The 21895-nt window shown below is 41.4% G+C and overlaps 1 protein-coding gene and 1 pseudogene across 1 annotated transcript; one reads left to right on the forward strand and one right to left on the reverse strand.

Annotated features, from left to right (window-relative positions):
* Positions 1-339: 339 nt before the first annotated feature.
* Positions 340-1273, reverse strand: LOC143962376 (olfactory receptor 11A1-like; annotated as a pseudogene).
* Positions 1274-19863: 18590 nt separating this feature from the next.
* On the forward strand, positions 19864-21445 carry LOC143963905 (olfactory receptor 10A7-like). Its single transcript, XM_077473641.1, has one exon. The coding sequence runs from the start codon at positions 19905-19907 to the stop codon at positions 20850-20852; it is 948 nt and encodes a 315-aa protein (XP_077329767.1). The 5' UTR covers positions 19864-19904; the 3' UTR covers positions 20853-21445.
* Positions 21446-21895: the final 450 nt, after the last annotated feature.

Genomic DNA, 21895 nt, shown 5'->3' on the forward strand with positions numbered 1-21895 from the left:
TATTGTTTGTATTTATTTATTTATTACAGTTACTTATATAGCCCGACAATTTACACAGCACTTTACATATATATTGTACATTCACATCAGCCCTGCCCTCAAGGAGATTACAATCTAAGGTCCCTAACTCACATTCATACATACTCAAACTAAGGCCAATTTAGACGGGTGTCAATTAACCTACCAGCATATCTTTGGAGTGTAGGAAGAAACCAAAGTGCCCAGGAGAAACCCATGCAGTCACAGGGAGAACATGCAAACTCTAGGAAGGATGTACCATGGTTGGGATTTGAAACCGACGACCCTAATGCTGCTAAAATGGAAACAAAATGTTTATTCTCAAAATGTAAAGCTGTCTGTTTTAAGTCTGATGACACATTTAAGCAAGGCTTTCTTGATCTCCTGGTTCCTGAGGCTGTAGATAATGGGATTCATCAGTGGTGTCACCACAATATACAGCATAGACCTATATTTGTTCATGATCGCTGTGCTGTCATCTCCTGGCACCATGTATACGGTGATCAAAGTTCCATAATAGACACAGACAATAGCCAGGTGGGAGCTACATGTGGAAAAGGCTTTTCTTTGACCATAAGCAGAAGATATCTTCAGGATGATGACAAAAATTTACATGTAGGTTATGATTATGAACGTGAAAGGGCAAAATATCATGAATATGGAAATTACAAAGTCTTGTAGCATCAAACTGGATGTGTCTGAGGTGGACAGCTCCACTACTGGTCCAAAAATCACAGAAAAAGTTATCAATATAATTAATTCCGTAGAACTTAAATTGAACCACCGCCATTATTTCACTTGATATTAACAGAGTAACTAAGAACCAGGAGCCAACAACCAACAGGTGGCAAACATGAGGGTTCATAAGTGAAGCATAATGCAATGGTTTTCAAACAGCCAAGTATCGATCATAGGACATAACAGCAATCAGAAAACATTGCACAAATCCCAAAATGCCAAAGGCGTACAACTGAGTAATGCATCCAACAAATGATAGTCTTCCTTCCTCAATAATTATAATGTCCAGCATCATGGGGACAACAGTGTTGGTCAGTAGGACATCTGCTGTGGCCAAGTGCTTGAGGAAGAAGAACATCGGGATTTTAAGATGATTCACATCTGCTACCAAAATGATAATCATCAGGTTTCCACCGAGTATGATAAGGTAGGTTACAAGAAACACAATAAATAATAGAGTTTTATATTTGGCCAGGCCACGGAACCCAAGTAAACGAATCTGATTGACCTCACACATTTTTTGCACATGGCAGATTGACTACAGCTACCAGAGATATATGTGTTTTTCTCCTGTAAGATATAAATGGAGTATGAAATTGTAATGTAAAAGGAATTCATGAAGAAGAATAGTATATGTATATTTATTGTTTGCTGACATATTAAAACAGGAATTAAAGGCTAGGTTGACTTTTAGAAACATGTTACAGGTTACACTCTTAAAAAGGGTGTAACATATTCCTAAGCAGCCCTGCTTTCATCCCCTGAAGCCTCTGTCACATTTAAAATTGGTGCGGTTCAGGCAGAGAAATCTGTGAATAAATAAACTACAAGTCCTGTCTGGCAAATGGAGTTACAGTATAGTTCTCTATGGACTATGAGAGTGATAATCAACAAACTCAGGTCATTGACACTTTCTCAGCTTTTTAACATGAAGGCCATACAAAGGCATAAGCCTGTAGGAAGCGTCTGCATGAGCCTGACATTGCACTGATTGCTGATGTAATAACTTGCAGGCTCCTGTGAAAAAAAAATGCATATTCTTTCTGTAATTTTTGCATCTGTCACAAATCCATACGGATTTCTTAATTTAGCAGAGTGGGCATTATACCTCTGGGCCATTTCTACATTCACTACTTACAGCACAGATACAGACTAATATTACAAATTATTCCAAATTCTACCATGTAAAATCGTTTTACCGCCTGGTCTATTGGACTCTCAATGTCTCCCCTGCTCTCTATTCCAGCCAACCAAGCACACAATGTTTTAGGACTGTACACCCACCTTTCTAACTGGCATTTTGACATGTCTGAACCAAAAGTGCTGAGTGCTTCTGGTTCACAATACTGCAGAGGAGATGTGCGCTGATGAGGCGGTACTGATGGGCAGCACAGATAAAGCACATTTATGAGGCAGCACTGATAAGGATGCACTGATATGCAGTAATGATAGGCACTGATAGGTGGCACTGATGAGGTGGCAGAAATAGGAAGGAGGGAGCACCCACAATTCCACATCCGTAATATATCAAGGGAAAACAAAGAAGATACCAAATAGATATCAACAGGTCGGACTTTTAAGGCATGGAAGCCAATAGGAAAGTAGAAAAAAAATATTTATTTTTTTGAAAAATGCAATATCATAACAGTGTTCAAAACAATATAAAAATCATATGAAATTATATAATTTGTACATTGAGCCCTTGTGCATCACATCTATGCATTTCGCCATAAAGGCTTCCTCAGAACATGGAAAAAGGTTCAAAGAAGCAGCAAGAGAGAGCAACAATAAATCTCACTATCTGAAATGAGATATATCAGAGTTAAAATACCAACAATGCATATATACATAGACTTTGCATTGTATGTCACATTTAAAAATCATGTGCTCAACTATACAGAACGCAGGGAGGCAAACAAAATCAAAAACGATGGAAAAAGAGAGAAGATGTACAAATATCTTCAAATGGGCTGCGCCTTAAGGTACAGATGTCATAGCAACCAAGACAGATCCAAATATATTGAGCGGTCAACTACACTGTGATAGAGTAGACAGCAAGTGGCACATTCTGATGAGTACTAACATAAAAAAAAAATCAATAATAACAGCCATCTAATTCCAATGTATTATATATATACATAATAGCACAGATTGGTTGTACAGACAGAATACCTACCAAACAAAAATTGATAGTTGCTTATAGCAGGGGCAGGAAAGACGTCTCAGGCCGCGTACACACGGGCGGACTGTTCGCCCAACTTTGTTCGTCAAACAATCCGACAAACAGTCCGCTCAAAATTTGCATGAACGGACTTGACCACACACGATGAACGAACAGTCCGCTGAAAGCGTGCGCGATGACGTGAACGGCACGTACGACGGGACGAGAAAAACGACGTCCAATACACTGCAATGCAACCTTCGCCGTGTAAATCCTTTCTGAGCATGCGCGAAACGTAGTTTGTCGAACAAGCCTACACACGAGCGGACTGTCCGCTGAAACCAAGTTTCAGCGGACTGTCTTACGGAAATTCCGAAAAACTTTGTTCGTCAGACTGTCCGCTGAAACTGTCCGCTGAAACTGTCTGCTGAAGCCCACACACGAGCGGACTGTCCGCTGAAACACTGTTCAGCGGACAAAGTTGGGCGAACAGTCCGCCCGTGTGTACGCGGCCTCAGTCAGTATATTACCATCAATGGGGATGGCCAATAGAGGACATAATCCCATCCACATGGAGCTTAGTAGATGCTGGTGACACATAATATGGCAGCATATAGAAACTATAGGTAAAAGTCTGCATTGGTGAGGGAGACAAAAGGAATAATAACCACCATGTAAACTGCCCAAATAAAGTAGGTCTAATGCCCCGTACACACGAGCGGACTTTTCGACATCCAAACTCCGACGGACTGAGTCCGGCGGACTATCCGCTCGTGTGTGGGCTGCAACGGACTTTAGCTTCGCAAAAGTCTGACGGACTTTAGAAATGAAGCATGCTTCAAATTTTCCCGACGGAACTCCGCCGGACCCGGTCCCCTTAGAAAAATTCGCTCGTGTGTGTGCTACTCCGACGGACTAAAACCGACGCTAGGGCAGCTATTGGCTGCTGTCTATGAACTTCCTACGTCGAATCCAGTCGTACGTCATCACGTTCGACTCCGTCGGAGTTTGGTGTGATGGTGTGTGGTCAAGTCCGTTCGGTCGAAAAGTCCGCCAGAACTCCGGCGGAACTCCGCTAGAACTCCGTCGGAAGTCTGTCAGACTTAATCCCTCTCGTGTGTACGGGGCATAAGCCCTTGTACCCCGGTCGGAGATTCCGACAACCAAATCCGTCGGATTTTGTCCGACGAATTTTGCCCGAAACTGTTGTATACACATTGTCGGACGAAGTTGTCGGAATGTCCGATCGTTCAGAACGAGATGACGTTATTTCATTACGACGGGACTACGTTCAGGCTAGTAGCCAATAGCTTTGATGTAGGAATTTGATCTGAGCATGCGTGGCACTTTGAGCGATCGGAATTCTCTACACATGATCGGAGTATGTCCGATCGGAGCATTTTGTCGGAAAATATTTCCGGCAAGTTGGAAAATTTGGTCCGACGGATATTCCGACGGAATCAGTCTGATGCAGACCACACACAGTCGGAATATCCGACAAAATGATTCGATCAGACACATTCCATCGGAATCTCCGATCATGTGTACAAGGACTTAGTGTTTTTTTTTTTTCTCTGGGGAGGAGATAGACCTTTTTTGGGAGTTAGCCCCTGTTTTTGATGGGACTTTCTCTTGCTCTATTTATAGGGGGTTGGGGACATTTAGGATGCCTATTTGTATTCTGCTTTATCATAGCTAATAAATTATGTAGTTTTACTCTTTAGGGCGTGTCTATTATTATTTCTTTGTTTTCATTTTTTGGGTCTAATTGTTGGATATAAGTGCTACTTATTAAATATAGGTGAGATTCCCATGTGCTTTTTATTTTTGTCTACAATATTTCTGGGGCCCTCATTTACCTTGTAGTCTAAATGGACTGCAAAGCCACATTGATAATTTTCAATACCATAATTTTTCACTATTTAGAAGGTGCAAGCAGCATTAAAGACAGACACGTTTGGTATCTATTGTATTCTACACTACTTCAACTTTGGATTTGTACAAAAGGGAATTGTGTTTGTGTGCAATAAAATTCATTTTAGTGTTTTTTTTTCCTTGATAACAAAGATTGTATAAATAGTTACTCAAATATCATGCAGCATAAAAATCACAACCACTATCTTTTAGTTCTACAGGCCCTCTGCTTCCAGAAAATATAGAGTGTTGTGGAGGTTGTGTTGTGGAAAATTTTATTAATGTATGTTGTCAGATGCCCCCCCCCCCCCGTGTCAGTTTTGCTGAGGGTATTCACACGTACAGACATTGGTGGAAGACCATTCGATGCGGAAACCTTCCCTTGGACACGGCGGATCTGTTTGCTCTTTTAAGGTTGCTTGTTTATGCCTCTCCAGGGAACTGGCCACTCCATGACAACCGCATTTAAACTCCTAAGTAAGCAGATCGGTGTATTTGGGAACCATAGTATAACTATACAAAATTATGACCCACTGGGCCATAGTTTGGTATGGCTCGCATCATTGGTAGCAGTGGGAATGTGCAAACGGTTGTGTTCAAAACCATGTGCTTGCCACATGGTTTTGACCACCACCGTCTGCACACGTCACTATTGTATTTCTGTTTGAATATATGCATGTGTGTCATTTGTTCTTTTGAATGAATACAAGTGTCTGATTGGCTGATTCTGAAGTCAGCAGCCTCTTTTGTTATCGATGTGTTTAGTATAAATAAAAGCCACTTGGCTATTTTGCTCAGGATTTCATACTAAGCTCAACGTTACACCAACAACTGTTTGTGTTACTTGGAGAGAAAGAAGGGCACGTTTTCCCTGTATTAAATAAGAGGGCTTTTTGTGCTTTTAAGCGCGAAGAAATTATATGCTTACAGGGAGAAGCTTAGATTTTTCCTGAACATTAATGGCGAGCCAGGTAGGAGCTAACAGATCTTCCAAAATCAGCGGACCTCAGCGGAGAAGAGAACTCCAGAACCAGACCAGCAAAGGCCGGCCTATGGTAAGACAACCATACTTCAGGTTTTTTGAACATTTTTGCTGTTCTGTGTTCGGGATCTTGATTCTCTGTCCGCTGTATGAGGTAAGATCTGCCAGGCAAAGAACCTTATGTTTTTTGTCGCTCTCTGTATAATGACGGGAATTTTCTTGTAGGTTATATTTTTGTCCTTTTAAGTAGGTCTATTAATTGGGGAAAAAATTTTTTTTTCGCGGCATCGCGCCGACGCCGCAGGTACCACCTACGTGACCCTGACGGGGGTGTTTGGGCGGCGCCAATTGCTGGGCGGCTCCACCTGCTCTAGTGTTGGCGCCCCTCCCCCCCCCCCCCTCGGTTCACACACGTGGTGCTGGCGGCTTGTATTTGGGCTTTCCCAGGTGAGGATGGCTGTTGACACAGCCGGTCTCCTCCTGTGGTTCCTGCACACCAGTTGATTTATTACTGGGTGATGCTGGGTTTACAGCTATCGGGTAGGTGTAATTTGGTTCTGGATTCACTTTGGTTGTTTTTTTTTTTTTTGTTTGCCCACCCTTGTTATATCATTTTTTATCACCTATACACTCACTTGTTTTACATCTTTATCCTTTTATCGCACTCACCTAGCACTCTCTCTGCTTTGGCTCATTTCACACTCCACACCCTCACTACACTGTTTATCCTTTTCATACCTCTGCAGGCACATCACAACCAACATATATGTCTACACTTCATCCTCTAGTCTTCACCTGCATTGCTCCAACACTCTCCATACATTTTATTTTTATACACTCTCATTCCCACACACTATTTCTCATTATCACGCAATTCTTTGTATATTTATTTTTTCACCTCACACACTTACAATCTCTTTTATTTCATTACATTTCTTTTACACGCTCACTTAACGCTCATGTACATACTTTGTTTTAGATACGCCTATTCTCCATATACCAGCACTGTTAGCACATGGAATTTATCTTCATACCCAGGCACCTGTTCACCATATCCGCCGCCCAAATATGCCGCCTCAGCTCCCGGGCGGGGCGATCTGCGCCTCCGACGCACCACGGACCAGTTGCTGTTTGCTATGTTCGCTGCCGGGGATGGTAGATATGCTTAGTTAACCTCTTTTGAAAGCACTCTATGTACTGTACCTATTCCCCTCTATACAGAGTGTGGTTTACCATATCTATATATTTTACAGGTATCTGTCGCATCTGCTCCTGATGAGTGGAGAATACATCCACGAAACGCGTAGAGCTACATTTGATGCTACAGTGATAATTACTACGGCCCGACGTTACTTCTAATTAATTTTTAATATTAATTCAGTACATTTATGTTTACATTATGTGATTACAAACACAGGTACCGGATATGTCGCCCTGAGGCATTTTTAGGCTATGCTGTTGCTCCACACACTATTTACTGTTCATATATGTTTTTTGACTTTATGTGTCTTTACATACACCTTGATGTCTCCATATAACACATTTTGTGCCCTACAATGGCACATGTATGTATGTATATATATGAATTCACTCTGTATCATATATTATGGATTCAATTAAACTACCTTTTTCTGACCCTCACACTTCAGCCGCTTCATTTTAAAGTCCCACTTTTTTTCCCTCCTTATTGTGCTAAATACCGGGATGGAGGCGCTAACCCGTGCCTCATTTAAAGTCCCAAACTGCTGCGCCTACTGTTACAGGGATGGGAGCGGCTGGAGATTTGGATTAGTAGTGCTCCCCTGCTATCCATGTGCTAGGGTCATTCTTCAGATGTCCATATGCCCTACAGGGATATGTACATCGGGTACAGCCAAGAACGGACTTGGTTTATTGGTGTATGTTGACAACAAGTCTATTAAGTATTTTATATGACATCTCCGGTACAATCCCTATGGTTATACATGAATACTCATGTTCTATGCATGTCTATGTCTCTGGTGGTGATCTGCATTTGGCTGCTGGTAGCGTTGGTGGCGTTGGCGGCCCCTTTTCCTCACCTATGGGAGCTGCGATGCACATTGTGGGCTCCTCCCCCTCCTCCCTGCACATATAATTTTTATGTCCGGGAGGTTCGGGTGGTTGTCCCTCCGTGCATCGGCGCCACGGTTTGCGGATTTTTTTTTTTTTTTTTTTTTCGCGGCATCGCGCCGACGCCGCAGGTACCACCTACGTGACCCTGACGGGGGTGTTTGGGCGGCGCCAATTGCTGGGCGGCTCCACCTGCTCTAGTGTTGGCGCCCCTCCCCCCCCCCCCCTCGGTTCACACACGTGGTGCTGGCGGCTTGTATTTGGGCTTTCCCAGGTGAGGATGGCTGTTGACACAGCCGGTCTCCTCCTGTGGTTCCTGCACACCAGTTGATTTATTACTGGGTGATGCTGGGTTTACAGCTATCGGGTAGGTGTAATTTGGTTCTGGATTCACTTTGGTTGTTTTTTTTTTTTTTGTTTGCCCACCCTTGTTATATCATTTTTTATCACCTATACACTCACTTGTTTTACATCTTTATCCTTTTATCGCACTCACCTAGCACTCTCTCTGCTTTGGCTCATTTCACACTCCACACCCTCACTACACTGTTTATCCTTTTCATACCTCTGCAGGCACATCACAACCAACATATATGTCTACACTTCATCCTCTAGTCTTCACCTGCATTGCTCCAACACTCTCCATACATTTTATTTTTATACACTCTCATTCCCACACACTATTTCTCATTATCACGCAATTCTTTGTATATTTATTTTTTCACCTCACACACTTACAATCTCTTTTATTTCATTACATTTCTTTTACACGCTCACTTAACGCTCATGTACATACTTTGTTTTAGATACGCCTATTCTCCATATACCAGCACTGTTAGCACATGGAATTTATCTTCATACCCAGGCACCTGTTCACCATATCCGCCGCCCAAATATGCCGCCTCAGCTCCCGGGCGGGGCGATCTGCGCCTCCGACGCACCACGGACCAGTTGCTGTTTGCTATGTTCGCTGCCGGGGATGGTAGATATGCTTAGTTAACCTCTTTTGAAAGCACTCTATGTACTGTACCTATTCCCCTCTATACAGAGTGTGGTTTACCATATCTATATATTTTACAGGTATCTGTCGCATCTGCTCCTGATGAGTGGAGAATACATCCACGAAACGCGTAGAGCTACATTTGATGCTACAGTGATAATTACTACGGCCCGACGTTACTTCTAATTAATTTTTAATATTAATTCAGTACATTTATGTTTACATTATGTGATTACAAACACAGGTACCGGATATGTCGCCCTGAGGCATTTTTAGGCTATGCTGTTGCTCCACACACTATTTACTGTTCATATATGTTTTTTGACTTTATGTGTCTTTACATACACCTTGATGTCTCCATATAACACATTTTGTGCCCTACAATGGCACATGTATGTATGTATATATATGAATTCACTCTGTATCATATATTATGGATTCAATTAAACTACCTTTTTCTGACCCTCACACTTCAGCCGCTTCATTTTAAAGTCCCACTTTTTTTCCCTCCTTATTGTGCACCTATATTTAAGTCCTCTATAGGTCCCATTTAATACAAACCTAAAGTGAATGGTGTGTGTGACTAAGCAGACTGTGTAACTGTATGTTGTGATATATATGAGAAATGGATGAACTGTGATTTTTACCCCTGTATGGGACCAAGACATTATGTCCCCATAAGTTTAATAATATTTTTAAAGGATTTAGTTTTTTAATTTTTAAGTTGAACAGCCTGTTGCATATCCAAGCGGCTAAGTATTGTTGGGACATCACAATAGGAGCTGTTTACACCCTGTGTGTGTGTGTGGGGGGGGGGGGGGTCTCAGACTTCTAGGTAAGAGCATAGGGGGAGTTCTTTTGACTTTCTAACTCTCAGAGTCAAATATTTTGTTGTATTCGGAACAAGAGTTTATGGTTAAGACGTTTTATTTAATGTTTTATGTAACTTTGGCGTTTTTGGATATGTTACATTGTTACAGGGTTGGTGGGGTTGAGTGGAGACACCATCCAGTTTGACCTGAGTGAGTGTGGGTGTGTGTCTGCAGTTATCCCTGGTGTCTCATTAAGATGCTCATATTTGTTTAAGGTGTCCACATAGCGCCTTTGGTTTGCACAGAGCTCTGCACATGCATTGCATGCTCGCGTTGGTCCCTGCCCTCTGGGAGCCTTCAGTCCTGGATCCCCGACTTGTATTCATATACTAGGGATAATTTTGGATGGAGGCCAGTTGGCCTACCAGCATGTCTTGGAGTGTGGGAAGAAACCGAAGTTCCCGGAGGAGATCCACGCAGGCACACGGAGAGCATGCAGGTAATGTCATGGTTGGGGTTCAAACCAGCAGCCCTTTTTGCTGCTGAGCAGGAGCGCTAACCACTACACCACTGTGCCACCCAGTATTGTCTAGTTCAATATGCCTATATTTTAGTATAGGCCCTAATTGACATAGACTAAAGTGTTTGTCTAGGGATATGTGTTAATATTGGTGTCTCAATTGTATGGTCAGTTTCTGTAGGGAGAAATCCTGGTTTGTGTTGGTTTTCATTTGTTAATGCCGGCCTTTTTTCTGTAGTCCGGATTTCAGCCACCATTTTGCCATTGACCGATTTTCAATTGCTGCAACTGCCTTTTTGTTTCTGCTGATTTTAACCTCGAGCAAAATATAGTCTGTTCTTGTACTGAATTTCATTTCCAGTAGAATCATTTAGGTTTTTATTCCAGTTGTTTTAGAGAAGTTTATGTTTCTAGTGAAGAAATCTCAATTTTTGGCGGGATCAACAGCTAAATTTCTTGTGTTAATGGCACCATTTTGTTGTGGCCTGGCTTTCATCTGCCATTTTCCATTCTTGTTGTCACCATGGGCCATGTCTTGATTTTCGTTTGTCCCGGCTGCCATTTTGTGTCTGTTGTGTTTGGGTGGAATTGCTATTTGGGTTTATAGAGGCGCAGTTTAAGGCACTGTTTCCTTTTGAGTGAATTCAATCTTTTCAGTTTTTGTACTTTTAAAATGGTGTGTGTTATTTTTGACTGTTTGTGACCTGCAGTGGAAGGGAGAGGCTTTGATTGACCTCCTTCAGCTGTCTTTTTTCAGGAGTTTGAGTTTTGGCTTTTATTGCACTGTTGTGTGGTATTCCGGTCTCAAAACTTGTGGTTTGACTTCCCAGGGTATATGTGAGTCAAGGGGGATTCCCACCCATTTGCAATATGGGGGTTTATTCCACCCACTCCTGGAAAAAAGTTTGTTTTTTTGCTGATGTTAGCCATAGATTTTTCTAATGTTTTGACAAAATATATAGCTATTCAAGGCTCCCTCTTCCGGTTCAGGTGTGCAACAGGAAGTTGGTAGGAGGGGCTTGGGGGCTTTTGACAAAATAATTTAGATTTTTAATTTAAATTAAGGTTTATATTGTAATACAGTTTTGGGTAGAGAGCAAACAGGAGGCACCCAAGTTATTGTTGTAATATCTAGGTACAGATAGAAGCCATAAGATTGTTTTGAATAGCAGAGGATTTCATGGTGTTTTTGTAGTTGTCGGACAAACACGTTTAGAAGGCTGTATATCGTGAGACTGTTCGGGCCATGTATAATAGTCCAGTTTCCAGTCATAACAGTTTTTATAAGATAAAACTGCATGCATGGCACTGGACAGAACATTAGGGACAAAGGGGATGTGAAATAATTACATACAGCAATGTAATCTGTAAGATGACATTATACTGTATGTAATGTGTGTGTTTCACTTTTTGAATTTGGCGCAGTTCTCCGTCCTCTTGCGTCGCAACGCTCACAGGGAACGGAGCCCGGCTCCATGATACAGAGGATGAGCCGCTCGTACAGCAGAGGAACATCGCTGGATCCAGGGGACAAGGTAAGTCAACCTCTCCCTGCATTCAGCGATGCGGTCCCAAGTCTGGCTCGGGGTTACTGCTTTTGGTACAAAATCTCCACCCCGAGCCAGACTAGGGAATACCGCCAGGGGAGTTAAAACAGTTACAGGGCACAATATTGAATAATTGGCTGGATAACATTACTCTGTTTCAAGGCTGTAATTCTGGATGAAAAAGATGGTCCAGAGGCATAAAGCCCACTAAGCTAAATTGAGGAATACATTTGGATTTGTGATGTAAGTTAAATAATTAAAAGGCAGCAGCTACGGAAAACTACAGCTACTGACTTTTAAAATAAGGACACTTACCTGTCCAGGGTGCCTGTGATATCCTCACCCGAAGCCCACCCATCCCTCAGCTCCGGGTGCATTGTCTTCAGTAAGGGAAGCCTTACAGCTTCACAGCCTGGTTCCCTACTGTGCATGTGTGAGTTGCACTGCACATTCTGACTGGTCCCTGCTGTCTTCTGAGACCTGTGTGTCAGCCAGAAGACAGTGGGAGGGGGACTGAGGAGGGACCAGAAATGGCGTAGATTGCCGCGGATTCTGTGGCAATCTATCGCCGGAAGTGGGAGAAAAAAACCTGGATTAGACACGTATCTGCTCCCCCTGAAAGGTGCCACAGGTGACTCCGGAGGGGGGAAGAACCAGATAACTGGAAGTTCTATTTTTGTGTGGAATTCCGCTTTAAGTTCACCTTTAAGAAAAAAGTAATAAATCCAAAAATGTTTGCAGTAAAAAAAAGTGCATTTATTATTTTTTAACAATAGCCTGCAAGGGATTGTAACCTCAATCAGTGGATCACGGGTGGAATGTCAGGCTGCTGCAGACACTTCCTACCCACACCTCTTTATGGCCTTTCTGTTAAAGAGCTGTGGAAGTGTCAAAAGCAATATCAATGAAGTTAATCAGCACTCTCATAGTCCACTGAGAACCCTAAATATGGTTGTAACATGGAACATGTTTTTAAAGTCAACTTAGCATGTGATTCCTGTTTGAACATATCTGTAAATAAACTGATAAAAAATAAATATAAAGTATCTCACATTTTTGTAAATATTTTATTATATCTTTTCATGTGACAACACTGAAGAAATGACACTTTGCTATAAAAGTGAGTACACTCCTAAGTGAAAATGTCCCTAATTGGGCCCAAAGTATCAATATTTTGAGTGGCCACCATTTTTTTTAAGCACTGCCTTAACCCTCTTGGGCATGGAGTTCACCCAAGCTTCACAGGTTGCCTCTTCCACTCCTCCATGACGACATCGCGAAGCTGGTGGATGTTAGAGACCTTGCGCTCCTCCAACTTCCGTTTGAGGATGTCCCACAGATGCTCAATGGGGTTTAGGTCTGAAGACATGCTTGGCCAGTCTACCACCTTTACCCTCAGCTTCTTTAACAAGGTAGTGGTTATCTTGAAGGCATGTGTGGGGTCATTATCATGTTGCAATACTGCCCTGTGACGCAGTCTCTGAAGGGATGGGATCATACTCTGCTTCAGTATGTCACAGTACATGTTAGCATTCTTGGTTCCCTCATTGAACTGTAGCCCCCAGTGCCGGCAGCACTCATGCAGCCCCAGACCATGACACTCCCACCACCATGCTTGACTGTAGACAAGACACACTTGTCTTTGTACTCCTCACCTGGTTGCAGACACACACGCTTGACACCATCTGTACCAAATAAGTTTATCTTCGTCTCATCAGACCACAGGACATGGTTCCAGTAATCCAAGGTGGAGGAGCGCAAGGTCTCTAACATCCACCAGCTCTGTGATGTCATCGTGGAGGAGTGGAAGAGGACTCCAGTGGCAACCTGTGAAGTTCTGGTGAACTCCATGCCCAAGAGGGTTAAGGCAGTGCTTGAAAAAAATGTTGGCCACACAAAATATTGACACTTTGGGCCCAATGTGGACATTTTCACTTAGGGGTGTACTCGCTTTTATTGCCAGCGGTTTAGATATTAATGGCTGTTTGTTGAGTTATTTTGAGGGGACAGCAAACTTACACTGTTATACAAGCTGTACACTCACTACTTTACATTGTTGCAAAGTGTCATTTCTTCAGTGTTGTTACATGAAAAGATATAATAAAATATTTACAAAAATGCGAGGGGTGTACTCACTTTTGTGAGATACTGTATCAAATATGGTCATGACCATATTTGGTCGGTGATGTCACCCAGGATACTTATGCTTTTTTTTTTAGAATAAGGAATTGAAAGGGGATCTGACAATTCACTGTAGGTAGTGTGGCTACCATGAGTAAATGACAGGTCCTTGGCCAGTTTGTTAATAAAAAGCAGCTATGGGTTTTGCACAGACAAACTGACCCAATATGGCCTATTAGCTTGGTGGTTCGGTCAATTGCAAGCAGACTGGGTTTGGGTCGAATGTGAATGTCATCCCTATCTGACACCTTACAAAGGTAAACTCTTCCACATCAGGATACAGACAGCTATACAAAATGTGAGAAAGGTTTTTTGTTTTTACTTTAACTTTATTATTATCTACGTGTCTGTAATTGTTTTGGGTGATATTTAAGCACTGTGTAATGAAAATAAAGAGTATATATAAGGCATTTATGTTGATTTTGTTAGACATTTATTAGCATCATGAAAGCTTTCAATATTTGTAGGCTCTGGGGATAGACATGAATTATGACAATTCCCCAATACCTTCCCCAGTCACATCTACCAGTATAAATAGGGGTAACATCTGAGGAATCGTACAATTTGCTGCCAAACCTTACAGATTAATAAAGCTGCAATTTCAAAAATATTTTCATTCAAGCCCATCTGATCTTACTGTAGATAAAATATTAGTATTGCTATTAAATAATTGGTTTATCTTTTTGATCTTCTCTTCTAGAATTTTAATCCTCATTCATCTAAGGAATTTTAAACACATATGTATCAAAATATTAATACACATTGCATGTTTTGAAGACAAGCAAGCCATCAGCATTAGAGATGCATTAATACGAGGAAGATTTTGTATTTGTCTCCAGGACCCACAAAGAAGCTGTCCTGGCAAAGGCGTGCCAATAGAGAACTCCTATCTCAATCCTAAGGTGCTGTAGGAAGGTGAGTCAGCAATTGTTTTAAAGTCAATATATGGGCTCGATGTGATTTAATATATCTTTTCTGGAATCGTATTATATAAAACAGAGTGATTTATCTATCTAGTCCTACTAAGGATTCTCAATTGATATATTATAACAAAAATGGGGCTGCGATGAGTTATATGCAATCACAAAGTGAATTAGATTGTACTGGCAAACTAACAAGACCGTTGACTTGGGTAAGCCTGTGTTTGAGAGTAAAGCTGGCTATATACAGTACTAGTAGAATTTAGATCAAAGTTTTAATACATTTTTTAACATACTGCCTACTGCGACCTTTGATGACACTGTCTTCTTGCCGTGGTAGCTGACATTAAGCTGTTCCTACTACACATCACGATGGCTCTCAGGTCAACCTTGTGGACTTCTCCTCTCTATTCCCCATTTCTCTAACCTTTCTTTTCTTCCCCTTCTATGGTTTCGGAGCTCTTTGTGTCAGTCAGAATACAGCCTTTTTTATCTGTCTCTCTGTCTCTCTACAGCAATTCCTTTGCATAATTGTACTGAGGAATTTAACAGACAGGCAGCTATTCTTATCACTCGTTTTGTAGAGAAAGGTTGCAATGGGGCATCCTTTCGAGACATTGTTGATCAAGTCCAAGAGATGGATAGGAATGATCTACTGAGAGAAAGGCCAAAAAGGGTAACCAACATTACCAATATGGATGTGCCTTTTCTTCCCTTCATCACAACATTCTCCATCCAACATCAAAATGTGAAACATCTGATGCAAAGACATTGGCACATTTTGGAAAATGATAGGGTTTTGTAACCAATTTTTAACAAGTAGGCCACAGGTAGTCTTTAAATGTGCCCCTTCATTGAGGGACAAAATAGCCCCTAATGGTTATAATCCGCCATTAGAAAGATATGTTTTTTTCAAAATATTACTGCGTATTACCAATGCAGGAAATGCCAGGCGTGTAGTTTAAATAGATCTAAAAATAGGAGAACCGATGGTGTGGTTTCTACAAGTACTTCTTGATTCTTTGAGCCAATTATCACGTTTTTCCATGGGGGTGATGTACTTAATACAGTGCCCATGTGAACTTCAGTATGGGGGCAGGACTAACCAAGCCTTACAGGTGAGGCTCAATGAACATATCAGTAACATCTGGAAAGGATTTCAAAACCACTCAGTATTCTCAAGACATTATATGTTGGTACATAATAGGGATCCTAAGAATACCATATTTTTAGGCATTGACAAATACAGGCCCCATTTGAGAGGTAGCTTTTTGGTTAGGGAAATCTCTAAGCTTGAGATGGCCTTGATTCAAAGGGTGAAATCCTATGTTCCATGTGATTTAAATGTTGATGTCAATGTAAATGCTTCCATTAACAATTCTTAAACTGTTTATGTTGGCAATTAGGACTAATATGTTGTTCCATGTTTTTTACACAATTTTATACAGTTTTAATATTTGTCTGATTTTGTAAACAACTTTCGATTTGGGTCTCTGATGGCCTTATATAGGTACACTTCTTGGAGATTAGGCTTGGTTTGGTATTTATATCAGTGTCAGGTCACCTGAGACCAGGTGACAGATGCACTCCGTAGGAGTCGGAAGTGCACCGCTAGGTAGTGGACCTTAGGACTGACTGCTGCGGATTGTACCCAGGGAGATGCAGGACACAGGTCTACAGGATCACTAACACAGATCCCAATGGGAACAGGAGCATAGATTCCCCAGGGCGCGGAGTCTAAGAGCCAGCAGGTGTTCGCCAGAGCCTCCAGTGGTGAGGATGAACTTCACTGCAGTCTGGCTCCAGGTCACGGCCCCTAGGGTCTCACAGCTCACGCTCACAGTAGACTACAGGAGAAGGAAGCAGCAGGCTGGAACAACAAGGATCGTAAAGGGATAAGGCAGAGGTCAGGGCAACCAGCAGACAGGAACAACAGAGTACACACCAAAGGTTCAAGGTCACAGGCAGACAGGGATGGTCAGGGACATGCAAAAGGTCAAGGTCACAAGCAGACAGGAATCGCTGAGAACACGCCAAGGTCAGTACCAGAGTCAAACATAGAGCACATGGCAAGCAGGAACCAGGAAGCCAAACACACAATGAATACACAATGGTTGATCAGCATTGTTGGCTTGCAGTGCACAGGTTAATATTGGGTTCCCTGATAGGGCCTGGGGTGGAGCCATGCTTAGAGGAGAGGTTATAAAAACCACCAGGTGGAAGTGGCTGGCCTCTTAGTCAGAAGACATGAGGGGAGGTAAGCAACCAGAGGAAGATCACTGCATAACCATGACAATCAGTTACTTGATGAATTGCTGCATTTTCTGGTGTCTTAATTCATTTATGAAATAAATCTAGGGGTTAGTAGGTTTAGAGTTATTTTCATTTTTTTTATATATATTTCAACTAGATGTCGCCTCCAATAATAGGGGAATCTTGACTAATTTGGGTGATTCCTGATACTTTCTGTAGTCCTAAGTTGTCCCTATGGGTTAACATAATATATAAACAAATTTAAAACCTTTAATAAAATTTCTAGTTTGTCCACTAGATGTTGCTTTGAGCATTAAGCTCATGGTGACCCCCTTTGATGAATTGTGGCATATCCTGTTGCCTTAATTCACCTTCATGAAATTCATATACATTTTGGGAAAAGTTACCTAGATTTATATTGTGGGCTAAAATAAAGAACTTTTACCGCTTATTAATGAAGTTGCAGTTTTTTTCATCCATTATTATCTAACAATATGTTAATCTACTTGGTAAGACCCCTATAGAAAAACATTTAGATTTTTTTTTATATTAAATATAAATAGATGGTAATCTTTAGTCTCTCTATCAGATTTAGATATGGTGGTCTCTTGATTGAGTATCATTGTGGACATCCGCTGCTCAAATCTAGGCTTGGCTTTGTTTTATATGTATGTTGGTCAATGCTCTATACCAGGGGTCTCAAAATTGCTGCCCGTGGGCCGAATGCAGCCCTTTGCTTGCCTTTATCCAGCCCATGGGGCAGCATTCCTCCCACTGATACCAGCAATGAAGCACTACCCCCACTGATACCAGCAATGGTGCATTATCCCCCAAATGATACCAGCAATGAGGCACTACCCCCCACTGATACCAGCAATGGTGCACTATCCCCCCACTGATACCAGCAATGGGGCACTATCCCCCCACTGATACCAGCAATTGGGGAACTATCCCTCCCAAGGACACCAACAATGGGGAACTATCTCTCCCAATGACACCAACGATCGGGCACTATTCCTCCAATACCAGTGACAGGGCACTATTTCCATTCCTACTGACCAGAGGTTCTATGTCTTTTTTAATCCCACTGGGCACAAAGTCAGAACTGCTCTCCGCGGACCACAGTCTGACCCCCCCTTAATGTCTGAAGGACATTACATTTGAATTTGAACTGACCATGGTGTCAGGGCCCAGCAGTTAGCAGCCCTGATAAACCGTGGTTTTTATAGTTTAGAGAGGGGCAGGTTAGACAGCACAAGCACTGTTCTGTTTATATAAGGGAACAGGATCCATATTTTTAGGGTTACAAACATGTGTGAAGGCACCACCAACACATAAAGCACAATTTTTCCACACCTGTTTGACCGAGGCAGACTATTTGAATTTTTGACAGCAAGGCTGTCATCAAGTCAACCTCTATAGGGTTATGGTGTGAAGGCGCCACCGACACTTTTTTCAATTTTTCTGCACCTTTTTGACAGGTGCATATCATTACAATTTTTGACAGCAAGCCCGTTTCTTGCTGTCATCAAGAGTACCTCTATACGGTTACGTTGTGAAGGCGCCACTGACACCCAAAGCCCAATTTTTCCTCCACTGTTTGAAAGGGGAATATCTTTAAAATTTTTGACAGCAAGGCCATTTCTTGCTTTCATCAAGAGTACCTCTCCAAGTCATTGCTTATAAAATAAAGAAAGCTTGCAGGGAAATTTCATTTTTTTGCCTTTATAAATGTAGCAGCAGGTTCTATATGTTGCAGGAGGTTCTGTTGTATGTAATGCCTTCATACAACCTGTGACCAATAGAGCAGCAAGGAGAAACAACTTTGGATGACTGGGAAGAAGTCTGCAGGAGTGAGGGATGAGGTACGTAAAACTGCTTTTTAATGTACCCCTAAAAATAACCCATACAGCATGGGAAAGCCCCACCTTGAGGATAACTTTTTATTTTATCCAGAATTCAGATTCAACGTTTATTTAAAACTCTGATGTCCATCTAAGGCTGCCCCATTCACAGGGCTGTGCAATGTCATTGCAGAACAAACACCAAGACCCTCTACTACAGGAAGTATAAAAATACCATGTATACGGGCAATAAAACTGTTACAGAGAAGGAATTTGAATAAGTGGCTCTATAACATTAGTCGGTATCTAAGCTGCAAGCAGTAATTCTAGATGAAGACATTGCCCAGAGGCATAAAGCCCACTAAGCTAAATTGAGGAATACATTTGGATTTGTGAAGTAAGTGACATATGCAGATAGACAGCACAATGTACCTGAAACTGTCTGGTTCACCTTTAAGAGAAAAGTAATAAATCCACATATGTTTACAGGGAAAAAAAAGTGCATTTATAATTTTTTTTCACAATAGTCTGCAGGGTTTTGCAATCAGTGGATTGTGGGTGCAATGTCAGGATCCTGCAGACACTTCCTACAGCTCTCTGCTCATAACTGCATCTCTGTAAAGCCTTTCTATTAAAGAGCTGTGGAAGTGTCAATAGCAATGTCAATGAAGTTGATCAAACACTCTCATAGTCCACTGAGAAACCTTAATATGATTGTAGCATGGAACAAGTTTCTAAAAGTCAATTTAGCATTTAATTCCTGTTTTAACATGTCGGCAAAGAAAATGCTAAAAAATAAATATACATGTGCTTTTTCATCATCATGAATTCCTTCTACATTACCATTTCATAAATTAATTTGTATCTTACAGGAGAAAAGCACATATGTCCGGTGACTCTAGTTAATCTTCTATGTACAAAAAATGTGTGAGGTCAATCAGACTCAGGTCACACAGATTCGTTTACTTGGGTTCCGTGGCCTGGCCAAATTTAAATCGCTGTTATTTATTGTGTTTCTAGTAACCTATCTTATCATACTCGGTGGAAACCTTCTAATTATCATTTTGGTAACAAGCGTTGATCATCTTAAAATCCCGATGTTCTTCTTTCTCAAGCACTTGGCCACAGCAGATGTCCTACTGACCACCAGTGTTATCCCCATGATGCTGGGTATTATATTTATTGATGAAGGAAGACTATCATTTGTTGGATGCATTACTCAGTTGTACGCCTTTGGCATTTTTGGATTTGTGCAATGTTTTCTGATTGCTGTTATGTCCTATGATCGATACTTGGCTGTTTGTAAACCATTGCATTATGCTTCACTTATGAACTCTCATGTTTGTCTCCGGTTGGTTCTTGGCTCCTGGCTCTTAGTTACCCTGGTAACATCATATGAAATAATGGGGGTGGTTCAATTTAACTTCTGTGGAATTAATTATATTGATAATTTTTTCTGTGATTTTGGACCAGTCGTAGAGTTGTCCACCTCAGACACATCCAGTTTCATGCTGCAAGACTTTGTACTATCCATATTTGTGATATTTTGTCCTTTTACTTTCATATTCATAACCTACATGTACATTTTCTTCATCATCCTGAAGATATCTTCTGCTTATGGTCGAGGAAAGGCCTTCTCCACATGTAGCTCCCATCTGGCTACTGTCTGTGTCTATTATGGAACTTTGATCACCGTATACATGGTGCCAGTAGATGACAGCACAGCGATCATGAACAAATATAGGTCTTTGCTGTACACTGTGGTGACACCACTGCTGAATCCCATTATATACAGTCTCAGGAACCAGGAGATCAAGAAAGCCTTGCAAAAATTTGTCACCAAACTCAAAACAGACCGCTTTCAATTTTGAGAACAAACGTTTTGCTTAAATTTTCTTCATGTTTTATTTTTTTATGTTTATAGTGAATTCAGACATGAGCAAACATCTATAAATTTTTTCTTTTTATTTGAAAAGTTGCAAGTGTGAAAATTGAAACAATCAGCGTTTAATTTTGTGCCTTTTCAATCCAATGAATTTGTTTAGGTTGTAATAAAGGAGCAACTCAAAAAAACAAAAATGATATGTACATGTAATGAAAACATGGATCGAAATCCAACTTGAATATAAAAGTGGCCCCCTAGTTACAAACATTCGACTTTCAAACAACTTCTACTTACAAACAGAAGAAGACAACAGGACATAAAAATGAAGACAGAATAATTTCATTGGATATTCCGATCGTATGTGGGCTTCATTGGACTTTTTTTTCGAAAATTCTGACGGACCTAGAAATAGAACATGTTTTAAATCTTTCTGACAGAATCAATTCCTATTGGGAAAACCGTTCGTCTGTATGCTGTGCCGACGAACCGAAAACAACGCAAGGGCATTTATTGGCTCCTGGCTATGAACTTCCTAATTCTACGTCATCATGTTCGAATCCATCAGACTTTTGGAGTGATCGTGTGTGGCCAAGTCCTTTCTCTTGAAAGTCCAGTGGACCTCAGCTGCAAAGTCCGTCGGATTGTCCGCGTACTAAGTCCACCGGATAGTCTGATTGCGTGTACACGCCATAAGTCCTGTGATGTACGATTAGGAAATTAAATAATTGTTCTTGGGTTTAGACATTTAAAAAAAAGTTTGTGAAGTCTTTTTCTTTTTAAAACAAACAGGTTATACTTGCCTGCTTTGTGCAGTGGGAACCAATTCTCTTCTTGGATCCCTTGCCTCCTCTTCTTGGTGTGCCATCATAAAAAGCTGCTTCCTATTGTAGAGCACCAGCACCTGTGCTGCCTGCATCTATAGACAGGGACAACGAGGATAGGTGCCCCCCCCTCCACACTCTTTCATCACAGGATTTTACTGGCAGCAGTGGGAGCCAATATCTCCCGCTGTGCTTAGAAAAGCCTGAG

The sequence above is a fragment of the Lithobates pipiens genome, unplaced genomic scaffold (genome assembly GCF_037356315.1).
Source record: "Lithobates pipiens isolate NorthernLeopardFrog02 unplaced genomic scaffold, aLitPip1_a1.2 Scaffold_8, whole genome shotgun sequence".
NCBI classification, from domain to species: Eukaryota; Metazoa; Chordata; class Amphibia; order Anura; family Ranidae; genus Lithobates; species Lithobates pipiens.

Coding starts and splice junctions, on each gene's coding strand:
- LOC143963905 (XM_077473641.1), top strand. CDS start 19,905: ATGTGTGAGGTCAATCAGACTCAGGTCACACAGATTCGTTTACTTGGG.